The following is a 22,500-nucleotide window of genomic DNA, read 5'->3' as shown; positions in this document are numbered from 1 at the left end:
ACAGACTCTCTCACACACACATGCGCGCACACACACACACACACACACACACACACATACACACACAGTCTCTTTCACTCACTCACACACGTGCATACACACACACACACAGACTCTCTCACACACATGGGCGCACACACACACACACACACACACACTCGCACACACGCGTATCATTAAAATGTAATGTTGAGTTGAGTTTGGCAAACACACAGACATACAAACAGACATGCACTCTCAATCTCATTCTTCCATTAACTGCATTACACAGCATTCAGAGAGGAGCACAGACAGACAACAGGTAACAACAACATAAACACACACTCATGTGTACTTACCCACCCACCCACACACACATCACATCACACACATCACACATCGTGTCATTAAAATGCTGCTACTTTGTGGATCACTCACAGAACACAGTGCTTTCATTTATGCATCCGTGCGCGTACGCCGCTCATTCAAAATTGCTTCGCTGCTCTGGCCTGACAACATAATGTATGCATTATGTTCACACAACACACACACACACACACACACACACACAACACACACACACGCACACGCACACACACACACACACACACACACACACACACACACACACACACACACACACACACACACACACACACACACACACACACACACACACACACACACACACACACACACACAAACACACACTTTATTTCTGCAGCGTGGAGGTAAATAAGAGCCACAGGTTATGTTTTGGTGCTTCAAAGCTCCACGGAGGTGAGTACACAAACGCGCAAATACAAATACAGATGTGCGCCTACAGCGGCTCGGAGAAGAACATCAACGCTCCTGTTGTTAATGATCACCAGGGTCACAGCTGTCCTATTCATGCCTGTCTGTAATTTGCGCATACAGTACTCTTGAGTCAGGGTCCTTCAGGACAGGACACACAGCTTTATGGATCGCCTTATGACACTGCGTATCCTTTGGGGAAATCTTATAAACGAGCTTGATGTATGATACCAGCACTACCCATCTGCTTTGATGGTCTATTATAGAGATTGAGAAGATTTGTTTTGTGATATTACTCAATCAGTATACTGTACCATGCTACGGTCATGGCTGAAACTGTTGGTACCCCTCCACGCGAAAAGAGAAGGCCTCAATTTCTCTCTGAAATGATTTGAAACTAGAAGGCCACTGTAGAATACAAGAAAAGCAGCTGTGTGCACATCCCACCTTGCAGGTGCAGGACAAATGGAGAGTAGCTTAGGAAGGAATGTCCGCAACATTGATAAATTTGTCCCGTTTAATGAAAAAAATGCAACGTTTCCACTGTAGAATAGCCCACTGTTCTTGGGTGCTTTTAGATGTGCGCTTTGGGTCGTTATCCTGTTGGAGGACCTGAACTGAGTATGACCTGAGACTGAGCTCTCTGACAACCAGGCTGTACGTTTAACTGGACGCCTTCAGATTTTGAGATTTGATTGTGCCCTGGGCCAGACCTAGGCCAAAGTGGCACCAAAACATAACTGATTGCCTCCATTTTTCAAAATAGGCGTGGTGTTCTTTTGTTGGACACATTTTTTGTCTGTGAATATAGAGCTGATGTGACTTGCAAAAAAAAAGAAGATCTAGTTTTGTCACATCACTCAAAAAAGCTATTTCTCCAGAAGGATTTTGACTTGACAACATGCACATTAGTCGATTCTCAGTCTTTTATGTTTTTCTTTCAACCGTGAAGTCTTCCAAGAAGCCTGCCCTTGTCCAAAAAGTGACCGATGGTGCTATCGGACACTGATGTACCTTCAGCTTGGATGTTTTCTTTGGCACTTTGTCTTCTGATTTGCCCTATCTTTCTGTTGTCAGTCTGGTGTCAATTTTCCTCTCGCAGCCACATCCAGCCAAGGTTGGCTACAGTCCCACACACCTTAAACTGGTTAATAACATGCCCAATGCCCAAGACAGATTTCTCTTCAGCGAGACAGTAAACATCAGCTTTATCTTTAAGTTCATACTTTATAACATGGGCAACTGTAGTCACGGGAACATCAAGCTGCATGGAGATGGTCTAATAGCCTTTAGCTTTCCCATGCAGCTCTAAAGCCTTTGGTGTGTTATGTCACATGTACTGTAGTTGCTAGGCAATAAGCATGGTGTTCCACAGATGCTAATAGGTTCAGCACGTACTAAAACAACTCTGACCTGCACCAACTGGTCACCCTCGGCGCCCAGCTGGGTCAGCTAGTGGCTCCGAGGGAGATGTGTATGTAGGTGATTCTGAGTGGGTTGATGCATGGCTTTAGATGGGCTCCAGGCAGCCTGGGCTGATGGGGCGAGCTGTTTGAATTTCAAAGCGGAGCTTGTCACCTGTGCTTATCCTCCCTCGCCCCAGCTCGGGCGCTTTGATCTGCTCAAAGGCCAACAGGCTAGATCATCCATAATGTACACTTCGAGATGTAAACATACCCACAATGCCGCGCTGCGGCGGCGGTAGCGCAGCGAGGCACAGCCCTGCTCGAGGGTTGTGCGTAACCCTTTTTTTGTTTTGGACGAAGATGCTTTGTTGGAGGTGGTGTCTCACCTTGGAGGTGAGGTTGTTTTCTGAGATGGGGAGAACGAGACGAAAAAGATCAACAACAGGCAGTAAAAATACATTGTTTATGTTTTTGCGGAGGTGTTTTTTGTGTGTGAGTGTGTGTATAGTGTGTGTTAATGATTCAGTAGGAACTCTGTGATCCTGTTTTGAACAGAGTTTGGTAGCCTAAGGTAGGGTTCTGCAAAGTTTAACTCCACCCGTGCACTAAGCCTACTGCTATCTCTCTCTCTCTCTCTCTCCATCACTCATCCATCCTTTGTTTGTTCTTTTTGAAGAATTCGGCTAAAGAGCGAAATGTATGGTTGAAATAACAACAACATGGTAATCCCTACCGAAGTTATGAGTGGAAGCATGGCGTGCCTTTTCCTGTTTTTGTAGGGTAAATGTTGAAACCGTACAGTCACATTTAAGTGAAGTGTGTTGGTTTATCACTGGGTGTAAAGGCCCTCCTTGTGGGCTCTTGGCTATACTAGCTGTTGTCAGTACTCCGTAGTGGAATTGTTTTAAGTGGCAGCCAAAACAACCACTTTCTTTCATGGGCTTCGGAGGCGTGCAACACAAGTTCTTTATGTTTGTTTGTCTTTGTCTCTCTTTTTTTTTTTCGTTGTTGCTTCTTGGCCTTGTGGATTTTATGGACGCGTCTGTCCTCTGGTATGAGGCTTCAAGCACACGTGGCGCATGTTAACATCGCTCAAACGAGACGGGACGAGACGAGGCAAGGCAGCGCTCGCGAAGCTGGCACGCCGGCGTCGTCTTTTTTTTTTTTTCGGCGGAAGACGAGGACGGGGAGGACGTGTGACAGCGGAAACGTTTCCCCCCCCCCCCACGCGCTCGCTCACCGCACCGCTCTTCGGCAGGCGAGGCAGGCAGAGAGGCCGTTTGCCTGCCACTTGCCGACTGTTTTATGCGCTTTGAAGTGAGTGTGGCGCGTGTCACAGTCTCAGGGTGGGGTACTCGAGATGTTTTGGCAATGTCGCGGGGAAACGCAGGAGACAGATGCCTCAACCCTTGTGGTTTTTGGAATAACTCCTCCGCCACCAACGCACACACACTTTGCTCAACTCTCGCAGCCTTCGTTCTCTCCAATTAGCTTTATTTGGAATTTCTCCCCATGACGAGTGTACAAGATATATTCGATGAGATTCGAATTGAAAATGACCTTGTTGAAGACGGCACTGATTCTTGTGTTTCAAATAGACAGATACTACTAAAGTATCTCCTCTTGACTTGTTTTTAAATGAAACAACATTGTTATTTTCAATGAAACAGTTTTCGTTTCTGTTCCAAGAAGTAATGGGTTAGCCTACAGTGGAGAATGGGGTTTGTTGGTGGTGGCTTTGCTTCGGTTCATCTCTCAGACACTTTGCCAGCGCTCAGAGATACTGTAGCAGTGAGGCTAATCACTGGCTGCTGACTTAGCAGGAGCTATAAACGAGCAACATCTCAATTAGAGCACCGGGATGAGGGCCGCCCTTCCCCCCTGCAACATGAAATAATGATGCTGACCGGAGGGCAGGGGCAAGGGGGCGGGGGCTTCGGGGTGCCCGCGGAGCAGGAGTCACGGGCAGAGACGGGGGCCCTGTTGGCAGGGAAAGTGTGCCATGGCCCTGGGCAGTGCCCGGCTCCAGTGGTGCCCTCTCTTCCTCCAGGCTTCTAAGGGTGAAGAGGCAGCTGCTCAGTGATTTTTAAAGTGTGTGTGTGTGTGTGAGTGTGTAGGGAGGGGGTTGCCTTTACTGGCCTTATTCTTCTCTCATAACATGGTCTGTTCAGCTACAGTACCTCTTCCTCTGTAGATAGCAGTGGGTCTTATGCGCCCATGTAGTACTTTTGCCATTTGCTTGATGACCAGAGTTCGAATGGAGTTGCATGTGGCTTCAACTGTTCCTTCTGAAACATGCATCGACTGACGTTGTGTTCGCTGTTCTTGGTTGATATGAGAATTGACATCTCAGCAGCACAGAGTAAGCTAACATTACTTAGCCTGCTTGGTCAGTAACAATGCTGGTGGATTGTGATGAAATTATGCATCAAATAATGAATAAACATGTTTTTTGCCATATGTAGGGTAGGCTATAGTGTTGGTGCCAGAACGTGACATAAAGCATAAAAAGAGAAAAGCTTGACAGTTTGTTCGTGTGTGTGTGTGTGTGTGTGTGTGTGTGTGTGTGTGTGTGTGTGTGTGTGTGTGTGTGTGTGTGTGTGTGTGTGTGTGTGTGTGTGTGTGTGTGTGTGTGTGTGTGTGTGTGTGTGTGTGTGTGTGTGTGTGTGTGTGTGTGTGCGCGCACACAGAGAGAAGCATGTGCAAACTACAGTTGGCTTCTTTCATGAGATGAGAATAATTGTAGTTCTCTTATTCAGATCTCTGCCGAGGCTTCAGCAGCTGAAGGGGTAGAAAGAAGCATAGAACCCTCATACAGATCAATAGATGGCGGTTTATGAAATGGACAAATTGTACAAAGAAAAGTATGTCACACTCACACTACCCTTCAATGATATTCCTCAACAGGCATCAGGACCGATTGATATTATGCACAGTTGTGTGCTAGTTTGTGTGAAAGCCGTGCAGCATCAGGTCTGTTAAACAGACCACTCAAGCATTTACAGTGGCTCTCCTGTGGCTAAAGTATGCCATCCGACTCTCTCCATGTTATATATTCATCTAAAGGCAGATGATGTACCTGCTAATACACATGGAGCTAGGGCCCGTGATAAGTGGATAGAACCCGTTCAGTAAGACGGTTGAAATAAAGATGGATGAATTTGTAAGGTAGTAGAACAAGTATTGTGTATGTCAAGTGCTTTATGTCTTTTTTTTTTTTTATCTACGTTAAAGACATAATTGCCCAGTCATTTCCTCCCCCCCCCACTGAACCATGCATTGACAGCGTCAGGTAGGAACGGTCACACACACACACACTCGCACTATCCAACTGCAGATTGTACTATCTTGAGCCCCCCCGCTATGGTAATTTCACCATAGAGAGCTGCATTTAGAGGTATAGTGTTTGGCTACCTGCAAATCCTACAAAGTGTTTGAGGCCTCCTGCGGCGCGGAAAAGCATCGGTCACTGACTGGCTGGACGTTTACTGCACAGTGGCCCTTTCTTCCGGCTCCGCTCCATTCACTGGGCTCTCAAGAGCAGAGGGTAAATGGAATGAAGGACAGCTCTCTGTTACTCTTCTCTCTCTCTCCCTCTCTCTCTCTATCCCTCTCTCTATTTTTCTCTCTCTCTTTCTCTCTCTCTCTCTCTTTTTTTCTCTGACTCTTTTTTTCTCTCTATCCCTGCCACCTCTACACTCTTGTTCTCTCTCCCTCTCTCTCTCTCATTCTCTCTCTCTATCCCTCTCTCTCTTTCTCTCTCCCTCTCTCTCTTTTTCTCTGACTCTTTTTTCTCTCTCTCTCTAGCCCTGCCACCTCTACTCTCTGCTATTTCTAGTCTTTGCCTGCCCTCTAAAGGCCAAAAGGGCTGCCTGCTGTGCTCCACTTCTGCTGCTGCTGCTGTGTGTGTGTGTGTGTGTGTGTGTGTGTGTGTGTGTGTGTGTGTGTGTGTGTGTGTGTGTGTGTGTGTGTGTGTGTGTGTGTGTGTGTGTGTGTGTGTAGGCTGCTCTGTCAGGTCTGTCTGTTGTGGTGGTTGTCTGGGAGGTACACACATTCCCCTGCTGCTTCCCATGAGAGAGAGAGAGAGAGAGAGAGAGAGAGAGGGGAGAAGAACGAAGGGGGGAGAGAGAGAGAGAGAGGGGGAGAGGAATGAAGGAGAGAGAGAAAGGGAGAGAGAGAGAGGGCAGCAGTGTGTGTGTGCATAATTAGCGGCGCTCTCATCGAGTCCCTCAGGTGTTTTGTTTATCTGAGGCACAGGGGTATCTGACACATCGCGCCAATACCTGGACTCACTTCAATCGCTCTGCGTGATGTGGGAGCCAATATCATATCAAGCCCTGGCCACTCTCACTCAAGGGGTCTGCCTGCCTGCCTGCCTCTGTGTGTGTGTGTGTGTTGGGGATGTGTGTGTGTGTGTGGGTGTGTGTGTCTGTGTGTGTGTGTGTGAGAGAGAGAGAGAGGCAAAGCACTGACAGATGTGTATTTCATGAGCCATTGTGAAGAATAGGCAGTGCTGATTCCATTGTCCTGGGGGAGGGAGATCGCCCTGCCACTTGCATTCATCAAGCCCTGCTGCTGGCGAGCAGTGGAGCAGAGAGGGAGAGAGAGAGAGAGAGAGAGAGAGAGAGGGAGGGAGAGAAAGAGAGAGAGAGAGAGTCCCCCACTGGACCCCCACATGCTTGTCAGCCACCCCCCCCCCCCCCACACACACACACACACACACACACACTCACACACACACCACCAACACCACCACCACCACCCACCCCCATCTCTGCCTTTGTCACATTCCAGGTTTCGGCCTGTCAGGCAGTTTGACACCATGGCGGTAGGGACCAGCGCGTCAGAGAGCGCGAGACTGAGGGAGGGAGGGAGGGAGAGAGAGAGAGAGAGAGAGAGGGAGAGAGAGAGAGAGAGAGGTGGGGGCAGAGAGTGCAGCCGCCTCCTTCCGAGCTGATGGGTTTGATTCGGGCCAGGGCCTCCTTTGCATGGCGGGGAAGGGAGGGGAACCAGGGGAACCAAGGGAGAGAGGGATCACAAGAAAGAAATGAGAAGGAGAGAGAGAGGGAAAAAAAGAGGGAGAGAGAGAGAGTGTGTGTGTGTATGTGGGGGGGGGGGGGGTGCCCCAATACAACCCCGCGCCGATGTGCCGTTCTGATTTCCTGTATTTTAATAAGTCCCCTGCAGTCGCTCGGCGGGCTGGGTAGGGAGGGAGGGAGGGCACAGCTCAGCACTGCGCAGCGGAGCAGTTTGCTCTGTTCACACCTGACATACTTACCCCCATCACCTACCCCATCCCCTCCCGACCAACCCCCCCACACACACACACACACACACACCTCCCCTACCCGCCCACGAGCCTCCGTCTAGGAAGGGTAGACTCGGTGCAGCCATAAAAGCCCAGGCACAACACGACAGACCACAAACTTTCATCACGGTTTTTGGAGTTAATTCCTAGCAGATGGACGTAGTCGTCTCTTGTACTGTACTGTAGGTACAAGAGAGAAAACAGACGTGCGTTAAATCTATCAAGTGCACTGCAGCATGACATAGTCCGCACCAAGTGCTGAGTTTTGGGGCGATGTGTTGCCTCACGTACAATCTCTAGGAACATGTTCGGAAGTGCCGCCGGCTAAACAACGTGTGCCGTCGTCAAACTAAATGCGGGCCTTTTTTATGTTGAGCTCCATTAACCAATTGTTGGGGAGGCCTGCACATTGTCTACCATGCGTTACGACACACCGCTAGCTAAGAGAGTGGGGACGAGTGTGACTGCATTAATCTGATTCTCGACTCAAACTCGGCTGTACGCCGTTAACATTTAGCGTTTTCCCGAAAAGTTTTGTGTTTTGTAGTTTGTTTTTTCCGCGGCTTGAATGAATGTGATTTTTTTTGCTGTCATTAACGTCGACGCGATATGTAGATGCAGCTACTGTGGTGTGAATTTTTCTCATTCTGTAATGTCAGCTCGTTTTATGTGACTCTTTCAATCCTCAGTGATTGTGCTGTGTGATGCACTTCAGTAGGCACTATAATGTACAATTCATGACTGGAGAAGCTACATCATCGACGAAACATAAAGTGGTATTTTGATTTCCTGCGGAAAGTCAACTTTTTTTTTTTTTCAGCATGTTGCCCCTTTTTTTTTCTAGAGTGTCAAGAATTGTTTTGATGGTACTTGAAACAAACAAGACACTTCTGCCGGGGATTGGTTTGATTTAGTTTCGAAGGTTTAGCATCTAAGAAAATGTGCTGGCATGTTTTGAAGGACATCCTCATGAAATGAAGTGGGGGTGGGAGGGAATCCATGCATACTTGCGCTGGCACACGTGTACAGTGTGCACACACACACACACACACACACACACACACAGACACACTGTACACACTACTGTCCTTCAGGCAATTCATCATAAGACGCAAGACACGCATGAAGCAAATCAAGGATCTCTTCTCTATGGTGAAGGTCACACAGAGTTCTTTGCCCCTTGCTGCTGCTGCTGCTGCTGCTGAAATTCTTGCCCACCTCAGGAATATCTGTGTTCGGCCCCTCGTCAACCAGGGCTTGTTAAGTAGGGCACACACCTCCGTCGGAGCCCACCGACGATCCGGCCGGGGTCGGCCTCCCCTCCTCAGATGTCGAGGGGCAAGGACTGAATCAGTCAGGACGAGGGCTGGGGGGGTGAGGTGGGTGGGGGTTGTGATAATGACCTGAAACAAAGATCCCGTCCCCTGGCTCTTCTCCACCGACTCCCCTTGATCCGAGGAGGGCCGTTTGGCCATTAAGGACGGCTCTAACACTGACCTTGGCCCGCACCCTGACCCCCCCACCGACCCCTTCTCTCCATGCACACCCCCCCTCGGGATGAGGAAAGTGCATGCAGATTCATCCATCAATTTATGCAGATGGAGGCAAAGGACCTTCTCTCCCCACATCCTACTGTGACTACGCTGACATCTGACTACGCTCTGGAGATGTGTTGGAGGGAGGGAGGGAGGGAGGGAGGGAGAGAGATAGAAAGAGAGAGTTGGCTTTTGTGTGTGTGTGTGTTCCGATAGGTGTGTCTGTGTGTGTGTGTGTGGGTCGGTAGGTGTGTTTGTGTAAAAAGTCTGACAGAGAAATGTGTTCTATTTCTCAGCACTCCTGACACATTGAGGGGGGAAGGTCTTCTTTTATTTTTTATTGTATATTTTATTTTGTTCATTGGTTTGACCCACCCCTAGCACCTTGACCTGGCTTTTGTTAGTCCAAGTTCAGTTTGCTATTGGAGAACAACTCTAGCACATCTAAAGGGGAATTGGGAAGGAGGGAGGCTGCCTGAGTACCCACAGACATTCAAGGTACAATTCCCTTAGACTTCTTCGAAAAGTGCCTGTACTGTAACACTATAGAAAGTTGGAGTGGTCAAGTGGAATCAAGTGTTGTGAGCCTACTACAGAAATAATCTTGTGTGGAAAGTGAAGAGCCCTCACTTCAAACTTGACTAAACCAACCAGACCAGAGGCGTGTGGAACCAGTGTCTGTTGAAGAACCATTCTGTCTCCCAGTATATGTGTGTGTAGGTGGGCACGTGCACGTGTGTGCAGCATTGAGCTTTTCAACAATGAATTGTACGACAATGAATTCTACAACAATGACTGAATTTCTTTACATTTTCAGTGCAGTTCCTATAGACCCTTTTCAATCGGTGCCTAGACTATTTCAGGTTGAAATGTTCAAAAACCAACACAGGCGCTTTGAAATGAAAATGAAAAAAATGGAATGCTCTACAAAATGTCGATTGTAGAACTTTCTCAACATTTTTGTTTTGTCCTCAAGTTGTCCTCGATTCGCTCAAAGTTTAGCTCTGCGCCACCAGAAATGCCTTCGGTATGCGTGCGTGTTCATAGTGTTCGTGTTCATAGTCTAAGACTGTGTCTCAAACCTACTTACAGTACGTCAGTACTCCGTAGACTGCTAGTGTGCACTGAGCACTTACTTGCATTGTGCCTACTTGTCAATGGTTTGTATTGTCCCAATACCTGCACCATATACTTAAACTAAGTATTTGAAGTGTGCAAGTAGGCACATAAGGCATGTACTCTAAGTGTCCCTGACATTCCAACTCTTTATACTGTATGTGACAAGTCTTTCATGCACAAAGGCATTTTAATGTCTTGATAATCATCAAAGGATTGTGTGCAGATATTTGTACTCTACTATGAAGTAGTCCCCGTTTTATTTATTTATTTATTTATTATTATATAGCACTTGCACCAGTTTGTTGTGAAGTTTAAAGCTATGATGATTCGAGGACAGACGGGAGTAGACAGTAGCAACATCTTGCTTAAAGTCCCCTTCTCACATAAATAGTAAAATATAGGTTTTGTGTTACTGCCAATTAGAGACACTTAGATAATGAACTGCTCCCATATGGCAACACCATGCAATAGATGGATATGTATGAAGTGGTTTCAAGTACCATTGCACTATTTAGATGTAGGACTTTACAACGCTAAAGTACAACTGAATTCTGGTGTACTGTATGCTGGCTTGGCAGTGAGATGTATGGAACTCATTACTGAACCACTGGCCACATTAACCATCAGTTTAGAACTAGAAATTGCAGTTTGTTTGTTCAAAGACTCCATATCTTGCCTCAAACATGCATCATGCATCATTTCCAGCTTGCCCTATGTTGTTGATCCAAATTGACTTATGGGTAATGTAGTGTTTTTTTCTTCAAGAGCCATTAATGCAAGTCAATGAGTTTTCTTCTCGCTGTTAAAAGTCTGACACCTGTCTCCTCAGGTGACGCTATTCTCCAGCTCCGCGATAACTTCGGCCGCGCTCCCCTGGACCTGGTTCCCGCGGGGACGCTGCGCGAGGAGCTGCGGCGCTGCGCCACCGAGGGCGACGCGTCGGCGCGCGACGTGCAGGACCTGCCGCTGGCGGAGACGTGCTCGTGCCTGCTGGCGTGCCTGCTGCTCAGCTACCAGCAGGAGCGAGACCTGCCCGGCTGCGCCAGCCTTCCGCTCCGCCTCGCCCCGGGACACGTCCGAACGCTGCTGCTCCTGCGCCCGCCGCCGCCGCCACCGCTGTCGTCGTCGCCGTCGCCCGTCGCCGACCCCGGGGGCCGGGCGCTCGCCGGCGGGTGGGCCAACGGCAGGGCGGCACAGCTGGCCCACGACCTGGAGACGCTGCTGGGCATGGGGCGGCACGTGGGCACGCTGGCGCCGGCGCTGAGGCGATGCCAGGCGCCGCACACGCGACTCCTCGTCCAGCTGCTGGAGGACCTGCACGCCGACGGACAGCAGCTGCTGGAGGGGGACGCCGCCGTTTGATTGGGCAGCCGCACGGCAACCCTGACGAGAGAGAGCGCATCGAAACAAAATGGAGGCTCTGAATCTCCATGTTGTACCTTGATAGTGTTGCATATAGTTGCATTGTTTTGCACAAGATTAGCATCGTTTTTGACACCCTATTTTATTTTATGTTGTACAGCAACTGTGTACAGTTTAGATACAAATAAAAGCTAACTATTTCTGTATTTCAAGTGTTAATTAAAAAAGTTTGAATATTTAATTTCTGAATAATTGGTCTTGCAGTAGTTGGTATTCTCACACTTTTTAACTTTTAACACAAGTGCTGCTATTAGTCTTAACTGAAGACTGAACTGCAAATATAAGAATCACGCATATAGCTACATTAAGATTACCACACAAAACATTCTTACACTGTCTAATGTGAATCCAGTATGAATACAACTGGAGGTTCCCAGCATTCTAAAAACATTTTTTAAACATTTACCAAAAATCCAGGTACAGTCTTCCTACAGCTCCAAAATACCAACAAAAAATCACTTCAAACTTCACAAAATCTGCAAATCTGCACTAATTGTAACATGGAGAATTCAACATTCAGACATCACTGCTGAACATTCGACTAAAAAGCTAAAAAAAAAAACAACAACACTGAAAGCTGGTTATACGGAACATCTTGGCATTTATCAGCCCTGCTGGAGCATCCCTCCCAGCCCTGGGGGCTTTTTCCTCTCTCTCTCTCTCTCTCTCTCTCTCTCTCTCACGCGGAGGGCCCCTCCGCTCCGGAGCTTCACCTCAGCCATGACTCTCATGCTGGGGCCCCCGCCCGCTCCACCCGCTCGCTCCGTCAGCAGCTGGCCGTGATGTGTGAGGTCTCGGCAGCGGCGGAGGACAGAGATGGAGCGAGCTCATCTGCGCGCCATGTGGGGTGAGGGATGAGAGGCACCCACCCACCCCCACACACACCCTCCTTACTGCCCCCAACCACCCCACCTCCGCTGCTCCACCCGTCGGCTCTGACACTTGGGCCCCGCAGGTTAAAGGCGCCTACAAAGGAGAGAGGGAGAGAGAGAGGGAGACGGAGAGGGAGAAGCCGCCCCTGACATGAAGGATAGGCCGTTTCCTGAGCGCGCCCCCTTTCTTAACTTCAGAGACAGCCGGTTTGAGCCAGGAGAAGGAGGGGATGGTGTGTGTGTGTGTGTGTGTGTGTGTTTGTGTGTGTGTGTGTGTGTGTGTGTGTGTGTGTGTGTGTGTGTGTGTGTGTGTGTGTGTGTGTGTGTGTGTGTGTGTGGAGGGGGGGTTCAAGAGGTGCAGGAGAAGGAGAGGATGGCGTATGTGTGTGTGTGTGTGTACACAGTATGTGTGGGGTGTGTGTGTGTGGAGTGGAGAGGTACAAGAGGTGCAGGAGAAGGAGAGGATGGCATGTGTGTGTGTGTGTGTGTGTGTGTCGGTGCAGCAGAAGAGGGATGGCGCGGAGAGCTCGAGCCCGACAGAGAAGGTAAGCTTAGAACCCGCGGAGCCGAGCGGCGGTCGGCAGGCTGTCAGGCGGAGAGCGATGGCCGGTCACCGGGGCTAATTAATAATGCCGAGGACGCTCTTGACCTGTTTTTCGGTGCGAGGGGGTGATTAGCGCAGACAGGCCCGACCGATGGGGCCCTCTCCAGCCTCCCGCTGCTGGGGCTGAGGAACGAAGAAGAAGAACCAGCCTCCATCGCTCCCTCCCACACACACACACACACACACACACACATACACACACACACACACACACACACACACTCAGGCACGCACCCCATATTGAATAACAGCAGGGATCAGACAACACAGGGGACACCCCAGACTAATAAATGACAGGGGCCACAGAGAAGAGGGTGGGCAGGGGGGGGGGTCGAACCCCCCCGCCACAACGGGTGAAACATGTTCCCTTCATCATACTGTGTGAGTCTTTGTGGGTGGAAGCGTGGGTGTGCTTGCTTGGGTTTGGTTATTAAAGACAGGTCGTGCTCCTGCAGGGGTTTTCAGCGTGCGTACACGCAGGAGGTGTGTTTATCAAAGGCACAGGTCCTGCTCGTCTTGGTGCAGAGGGATTTTTTGGGTGAAACACAGGTGTGTGTATGTGTGTGTGTGTGTGTGTACAGACCAGTGGAAAGCAAAAACGCAGGGAAATCGTCTGAGCGAGAGGGGACAGGCTTTGAAGGTGTCGGTTTGCTCCGGGTGGACAGCGACTTCCCTCCCTGAGATATCCATTCTCCAATTAAAGGAGTCAAATTCAAAAAGGCAACCGTGACGACAGACAGAGGAGGGTAAGGAGTGGGGGCTCGGCCGCGCGGGGACTGTGAGACAGTCATGACGAAACAGGTAAGAATGCCTCTGATGTTCTAGAAGGGAAAAGACACACCACAGCTTGCACCCCCTTTTCCCAATAATCCCCATGACTACACACAAAGAACATTCTACAAGTTCCACTACCTTGACAAACAAACTCATGATTCATTCCTGCTCAGCGGCTACACTGACTCACACCGTCCTTCTTGCCATTCATTTATGCTTCATCCCCTTCTGTTAAGCCCTTTGATCATTTTACGGTAGGTGTCATTTACTTTCTGCGTCACCGTTTGAGCCTGTTCTGTGTATGTTCATCAGCATAAAAAAGACTGACCTTCAATCAATACGCTGACGCTGCAGATGTGGATGTCCTTATAAGAATGACAGAGTCAGATTTAGTGACTCTTTAGTGATGTATATGTATAACCTCTGAATTGAGTGAAATATAATTCATAAAACAAGTAAACAGTATGTCGATTACACTCAAACAAGAGGCCAGCCGAACAAACATGTCAGAAAGTGAACACAGGTCAATAAAAAATATTTAATATTTTTTCTCTACTTTTTTCAAAATTTGCAGACATAACAACCGTTGCATTCTGTTGATACTCCATTGATACATCTCATTCATTACCCTTTATATATCCATTTCTGCCCTTTGAAATCTCATTGGTCAGCAACTGGGAGTATGATGATGTCACAGGCAACACAGCAGGCTCAAATCCATACAAAGGACACACAAACATCTATACAACAATTGAAAACATTTGACCATTTACAAGCATGTACAATACACCGATAAATTATCAAGTGTCTTATTTACACAATTAAGAAAAGAAAGGAAATCAATAAATAAGTTTAAAAGTGTCGCAAATGAAAGTGCTTACTTCTGCTTGCATTTTTACAGATACATTACATTCTATATGTATATCCATTTCTGTTCTATTTCATCATGAATTCACTTTGGTTTGCTTGCAAACACGGCATGGACATCTTCAAAATGTTGAAATAAATAAAATAAAGAAAAACAGCTAGAGACGAGAGCGTTGGGATGCTAAACGCCGCACAATATTTACCCACCACAGACATTTTTCGAAACTTATTTTACACACGTACACATTCAGCCTTTAACAGATCTCCCCTAAAGCTGTAAAGCACGGAGAGGATTTAGAATGAACTGCTGAGCTAACAGGGGTGTATGGCGCTTTAACGAGGAGCAAAAAAAAAACTGGCTTGGCCTTTTGAGACAGAGCCCCCCCCATGTTTACTCGAACGAGTGAAACTCTCTGCCCAACTCTCGCCCTCCTTCGCTCCTTGTGAGGGGCTCGAGCTGCATAGCGAGCAGTCTCAGATGGACAGACTTCTGATCTCTTCTGAGCAAAGAGCCCTGGACCCAGTCGCAACTCTTTCCCCCCCAAACACACAGACATGACCTCAGAGAAGGAGGGAGTTGGATTGGGGGGGTAGTGGGGGCGGGGGGTGGGGGGTGTGGGGGGGTTCTGAGCGCTTGGGGCTGGGGACTGAGGGGAGCGAGTGAGAAAAAAAAAATTCGACAGTTTCCCTCTTTTGTCTCCATGTTGACGCAGACGATGCAGCAAAAAACTGCAGTGAAGAGCTGCACACACACACACACACACACACACACACACACACACACACACACACACACACACACACACACACAGACACACACACACAATACAACAGAGCCAAGCAAACCACACTCTCTCACACATCCTAAAAGAGAGATCAAAGTTGAGTGCTGGGCAAAGGAGGTGGGGCAGATGGAGAGAGAGAACACTGCCCTCAGGCGAAAACGAGAGAGAGAGAGAGAAAGAGAGAGAGAAAGAGAGCGAGGAAGAGAGAGAGAGAGAGAGAGAGAGAGAGGGAGAGAGAGAGAGGGAGCGCTGATGCCCACTGAAGTGGTACAAGTGGAAATGAGAGCGAGGGAGCGGGCAGAGCAGGCAGCCTTTCAAATGAGATTACAGCTGGGCTCGCGGGCAGCCTGGTGTTTGCGTCTGCATGTGGGGACATCTCTATCAGCGACATGGCACCACAAGCAGCAAGCCCACAGGAGAGAGGAGGGGAGGGAGGGAGGGAGGGAGAGGAGGAGAGGAGGGAGGGAGGGAGAGGAGGAGAGGAGGGGGGCATCGTTTGATGCCTGATGAAGGCTCTGAAATACGGCCGATGGGTCTATGTCATCACAAGGGGGCTTGCCGTTGTAACAATCTCTCTCTTTCTCTTTCTCTCTCTCTCTCTCTCTCTCTCCATCCCTCGCTCTCTCTCTCCGTCTCTCAGAGGGCAGGCTCTGCACTGGCCATTTGGTCTCTTTAACCCGCGAGCAGAGCGGAGCGGAGCGACACACAGAGGGGGCTGGCACACGAGCGGGCGCGCTTGAGCGGGTAAATGTCATCGCTGGCTGGAGCACGAGGATCTCTAAGGCTATTGTGTTCATGCAGGCTCCAACAACAACAACAACCAAAAAAAAGACCAAAAGACTGGCATTCTCCACTACAAAATAATAAAGAGCACATAGCACAGTAGTGTAGATTCATCAAAGTCCAAATGTAGAAACAGATGTTCAGTCCAGTGCGTTAGCTTACTCTTTTTTGTTTTGTTTTGTTTCGTTTTGTTTTTTTTTCCTTTTTTTGTAAACCAAAATGAATTCTAAAAGAGAAGGAATCCATGGTGTCTTTCTTAAAAAAAAAAAAAAGTACTCTGTTGCTTATAATCTGAACATGGCCAATCAAACACATTTGACACCAGAGCATCCAACATGTTGGTCATGGAGACCAAGTACATGCGAGGAGGATGTCTTCAGTCAAACAAACACTCGCATTCACCGAGTAGCATCTCTCACCACTGGAGCTATGGCTGTTAAAACTGTCCATGTCATTGTGTGGAGTCACGTGGCATCCAACCACCAAAAGGACCTTAATCAGAGCTGCCATCATGACAACAGAGAGAGAAGAGGTCCTGTTGTTTCACGACGGCAATTTGACTTCCATTTGTACAAAACAGAAGGGCCAAAATGACGATGACAAGAGGTCAGAGAGGGGTGAGGGGTGAGACAGAGGAAAGAAAGAAAGACAAAAGTTCTCTTCTCTCAGTCCATCGCCGTTTCTTCTCGTCTGTTCGCTGCTCTCTCTCTCTCTCTCTCTCTCTCTCTCTCTCTCTCTCTCCTCCTTGGCAAAGTGGCTGCTGAGAAAGACTCCACAGGAGGAGGGTTTACGTGGGAGTCGGGGGGGCCGCTGGGGTGGCGGGAAGCGGCTATCCCGGGTTATTTTTCTTTCTTTTATTTGGGCTATGGCCGGGCTCCGGTTTCAGCTCTCGATACTGCACCTGTTAAAATACACACGGACACACACACACACACGGACACACACACACACAGACACACAGACACACACACGTACAGGAGTCATCATCAGGTGCATACTGACTGTGCTGTGATAGCATGGGAACCTTCTCCTCATCTGCTGGAAAGAAAGGCCCGGGGGCTCGGACTAACAAACAGAGCAGGGCTTGGCTCCTCACACATATTTGGGGGAGAGGGGGAGAGAGAGAGAGAGAGGGAGAGAGAGAGATAGAGTAGAGAGAGAGTAAGTGAGAGACAGAGAGTAGAGAGAGAGAGAGAGTAAGTGAGAGAGAGAGAGTAGAGGGAGAAAGAGAGAGAGAGAGAGAAGAGAGAGAGTAGAGAGAAAGTAGCGGGAGAGAGACAGAGAGAGAGAGAGAGAGAGAGCGCTATGCAGACAAGAAACTGATACTACTCCACCATATCCTGGATGTCTACTTTACAGTCACCTCTGCATGAGGATGCCTGAATCACTCACCCCGGCGAGAATGCGTAATGTCTCTGTAATGTTATCAGTACGAATAGAGCTGTCATCGTGCAAAATCTGCTTTCCGAAAAAATGGTACGATGCAGAAGAGATTAAGACCACAAAAATACTTCTTTCAAGTGCTTTCTACCAGGCAGGGTTCTGGTATCATTATGCCTGACAGGTTGAAACATATTTCTTCATGAGTGAATATATCTTCCCGGCTCCCTTAGATAAATCTGCAACTTCTGTTAGAGATCACAAAAATGGCATTTCACAGGAAATACTGTTATCACTAAATAGAATCATTCCACGTACCACCTTCCCAAAGACCTAGTAACAGAGTAAAAATGTAACAACTGGTGTCATGTCTAGTTACTCAATTGAAAATAGAGGAGCATTACATTATATTTAGCAGACACTTTTTTTGCCCGAAGTGACACATACATACAGTATGTATACTATTGTACTATATGTAATAGGGACTACATTAACCCCGGAACAATTTGGGGTTAAGTACAGTACCTTGCTCAAGGTCACCATGGTGGAAGCTGGGAATTGAACCAACAACTTTCAGGCTACTGCACGCTAGGACCAGCTCCTTAACCACCGCACTACCACCGCCCCCCGAGCAGAGATAAGGGAATGGTTTACAAAATGCTTAACACAGTAGTAAATTCTCAGTGACAAGTCTGGCCTCATTGACACCAGACACCTTCTCAGTAGAGATTGAGATTGAGATTGAGAGTGGGTCTGGAAAGAGTTCATTGACTTATGCCTTCCAGCAGGGTCGCAAGTACCAGTGAAATTAAACTAAATTGGTGCATTAAACTCTTATCGAATCCTTACAGAAGTGCAGCAATCTTGTAAGTGAAGGTTTTAAATGCAGTTGTTTACTCAATTCCAAAGCAAATACACGCCCATTCAGGATTGGGTTAGCCGGGTTTTTGGAACATTGGAAATGGACGTCAATGGCCTCTTGGCCAGACAGACCCGCAGAGTAAATCCCAAATTTGCCAAAGGTTCATACGGGTATTCCAGGCTATAACAGGACTGTTTAGGGAGAGCATACTGCAAAAGAAAAGGATCTCAGTGTCATAAGACTACTTAATGTAGGTATAGTGTACTACAAATGACTGCTCAAGTATAGTGTACTACAAATGACTGCTCAAGTATACAGTAGTATACTACAAATGACTGCTTAGACACAGTGCACTACAAATGACTGCTTAGACACAGTGCACCACAAATGACTGCTTAGGGATAGTGTACTACATTAGACTGCTTAGGGATCATACAATAAGAAAAGGATCTCAGGCTCAGGTACTACAAAATATGGGTTGGGTATAGTGTACTACAAATGACTGCTTACGTAGGTATAGTATACTACAAATGACTGCTTAGATATAGTGTGCTACGAATGACTGCTTACGGATCATACACAAAGAAAAGGATCTCAGGCTCAGGTACTACAAAGGACGGCTTAGGTATACAGTAGGATACTACAAATGACTGCTTAGGCATAGTATACTACAAATGACTGCTTAGACACAGTACACTATAAAAGGCTGCTTAGGTATAGCACAAAAGACTGCTTAAGGATTGTATACTAAGAAAAGGATCTCAGGGTCATGACACTGCGTATGTATATTATATATACTACAAAAGACTGTTCTGTGGTATACTGTACTACGAATGACTGCTTTAGTATGGTGCACTATAGTGTATAGTGCAAAAAGAAAAAGGTTATATCTATTCACTGTGGCACAAGTACGAAATCAACACATTTCATTTAATCCACAACAATCTGACACACGGATGAATGGACTCCCCAAATCCAGTGAATGACAACCAAAAAAAGTCTAAGAATATGTGCAGTTGAGTACTGTTGGTCTCTGTTTACAAACCTCGAGTGCGAACAGACATAAACAGCACGTCTAATCTGCAGGAGAGACAAAACACTGCTCAAGTAAGCATGGAGACCTTTTCCAGAAAGGTTAAGGAAAGGGCATGTTGGAGATTTGCTCCGCTGCTCAACAACATCTTCCATGGAGCAGATTTCATTTTAATCAGCTTTTTTCTCTCGCCCCCCCCCCCCCCCCTCCCCTCCTTTCCCAGTCCTCGCCACAACAGTTCAAAGTTGGCTGCTAAGCAAGAGAGAGAGGGAGGAGGGGGGGGGGGGGGGGGGAGAGACACACAAAAAAATCCAGACATTGTGTAACCTCTCCTCTCCTCTCAAATCCAGCATAATGAATGAGCACCGGAAAGATGGGCTAATGCATTAGGCACGGATCCTGGATCCTGCCGCAGACGGAGCTGGTCACTTGTTGGTTGAAGGGGTGGAGGTCTGGGAAGGGGAGGACGGTGTGTGTGTGTTTCTGTGTGTGTGTGTGTGTGTGTGTGTGTGTATGTGTGTGTGTGTGTGTGTGTGTGTGCGACACAGCAGCCCCTGAATGCGAAAAAGGGGGGCAGGCTCAAACCGGTCTGGCTGGCCCCTGGGGCCCGAAGAGGAGCACGGGGGGAGCGACTTAACCTGGCGGAGGAACAGGGACGCAGGGAGGTGAGGCTGGGAAGGAGAGATAAACGCTTGGTGACCGGTCTGAGTCTCCGAGCTGGCCCTAACCCACCAGCAACCCTGCCCGGGCCAGATTACACACTGCAGCCTACAGGGAGGAGGGGGGGAGAGGGGGAGAGGGAGGTGTGTGTGGGGGGGGGTACAGAGAATAGAGGATCCATGGACTCAACAGCAAACAGGCCACATTACAAAAAAGGAAAGTTAAAAGAGTCCCACTTGGTAAAAAAAAAAACATATATATATATATATATATATATATATATATATATATAAAAGATTAAATAGAATGAAATCAGACTATGACCAAACCAAAAAAAAGAATGCTTCTGTTTTGGAACAAACACAGACGGCTTTCATTTTGATAAGCTTTATGCAAAGGCAGTAGTGACAAAGAGTAATCAACACAAACAAACATAATCTCCGTCTGGCCAAGACTTGGGTCTCATTTACATCTCTCTCTCTTCTCTCTCCCTCTCTGTCTCAATATGTCTCTCTCTCTATCCATCTCTCTTACTCTCTCTCTCTCTCTCTGTCTCTCCCTCTCTCTCTCTATCTATTTATCTATCTCTCTTACTCTCATTTGGATCAGTAAGAAGTTAATAAGAGACTCTGTTTTATGTCAGACCCAATGAGTTTTTCTAACATCCCTACCACTTTGTGTGATTGACAGGAACATGACAACAACACATCAACAACCAATCAACATGCTTTTCTGCTGGTGAGATCTCATAGCACCTCTAAGTACAAAGAAATGCCAATGTTTTTCTCAAATTCATTTAAAAAAAAATATTTTACTGCAAATGAGTGTGATGTCCAATGTATTTTTGGTCAAATTGCCTCTGTCTCAGCCTTTACTTGCTATAGTGTTATACTACAGTACATAGCTTGGAAATGGTGCATTTCCTTTAGGAGTAAATCTGTGGACATCGAATGGTACATTAACAAGCTTCAAACGAGCGGCCAAATATCACGAGTCGAAGTTATGTGAAAGTTTTACAACGTAAGGCCAGTCGTGGATTAGACTGTCACACACCACTGACGTCATCTGGGGGAGTCCCATAAGCGCTGTGGGCTCAAAGTGGGCGATGCTGACATGGCATCCACCATCAGCATCAATCAGCGCCGAACATGACGTGCGGCCTTTGTCGGAGTGGCACGGAGAGAGACAAAGAGAATTATGGGACATTGTCAGACGGAGTACAGTGCCCACTCCCCCTGCGCCCACATCACAGATGGGCATCACATGTGTTTCAGAGCAAAACACGGCATGCTGATGCTGACGCTGTCGGATTGAATCGTACCCCTCGCACTCTCAATTCCCCCATCGTCGCATCGCATCCCGCCTCGTCATGGAAAGTGCCGCTGCATAAATGCTCTCCACGCCCCATCAGAGCAACCGGTGGACAAACATGCTGGGCATCTCTGAGGTCATTTCTTTAATTGGTCACCAGGATTTTTTTTTTCTTCACATATTGTACAAATGCTTTGGACAAAAGCGTCTGCTAAATACCATAACCCGTAACCCGTAACCGTAACCATATTGCAGAGTCTGCAGTGGTCACGAGAATTACACAGGCATATTTCACTAGTGTGTGCCAATTAGGTTCCAACAGGCCTTATGCATAAAAAACAGCACATACTAACATAAACTCGCTATTCAGACACCTTTCACCTATTGTAAAAGGTTGTGTACACACTGGCTTTTACGAGACAATGGGTGATTATTAGGAATTTTGCGGTGGTTTTATCACAGACCGTTTTAAAATTGATATCCAAAAAAAAAAAAAAAACGCAGCGTGTGAAGAAAAAGTTTGCGAGAGCGGGGAACGGCGTTGGCATCTATCAATGTTACCAGAGAGTGACAACGCCGGTGGAACAGAAGCTTCCGGAAAAAGGGAAAACAATAAAAGCTCAATCAAAGAGAGCTCCCTCAGACAGGGGGGCCCCTTCAGCCGTCATGGGTTCCATTACCGTTCACAGGTGACAGTTAACGCCAGCCGGCATGGCGAGATACACACTCACCTCCTTTTAATAAAGCAAAGCTGTCCCAGGAAAGATAATGCTACGCGCTAGTTAAAGGGAAAGGGGGTGAAAAAAATACAGGAGGAAGAACCCCCCCCCCCCCCCCCCCCTCTCCCCTCTAAAAAAAAATGAAATAAAATAATAATAGTGGAAGACAAGAAAAATGGAGTAAGAGGGGGAAGAGGGTTTTGTTTTTTAGAAAAGTGACTACGGTGAGATAGCAATTTGGTTCTTCTTTCAAAATGAAGGTGGAGGGGGGGAAAAAAAGTAAAAA

At 47.6% G+C, this 22,500-nt stretch overlaps 1 protein-coding gene across 1 annotated transcript in view; it reads right to left on the bottom strand.

The window, feature by feature from the left end:
• Positions 1-14,338: 14,338 nt before the first annotated feature.
• The window catches only part of LOC134059877 (multiple C2 and transmembrane domain-containing protein 1-like), a gene marked incomplete in the record, with an annotated part of 193,684 nt that continues 185,522 nt past the window's right edge, over positions 14,339-22,500 (bottom strand). Inside the window, 1 exon segment of the mRNA XM_062516413.1 lies at positions 14,339-17,150. Coding sequence (XP_062372397.1) covers positions 17,079-17,150 — 72 coding nt within the window.

The sequence above is a fragment of the Sardina pilchardus genome, chromosome 16 (assembly GCF_963854185.1).
Source record: "Sardina pilchardus chromosome 16, fSarPil1.1, whole genome shotgun sequence".
Taxonomy (NCBI): domain Eukaryota; kingdom Metazoa; phylum Chordata; class Actinopteri; order Clupeiformes; family Clupeidae; genus Sardina; species Sardina pilchardus.
The sequence above is the reverse complement of the archived record's forward strand: the minus strand, read 5'-3'. Positions and strand labels throughout refer to the sequence as shown.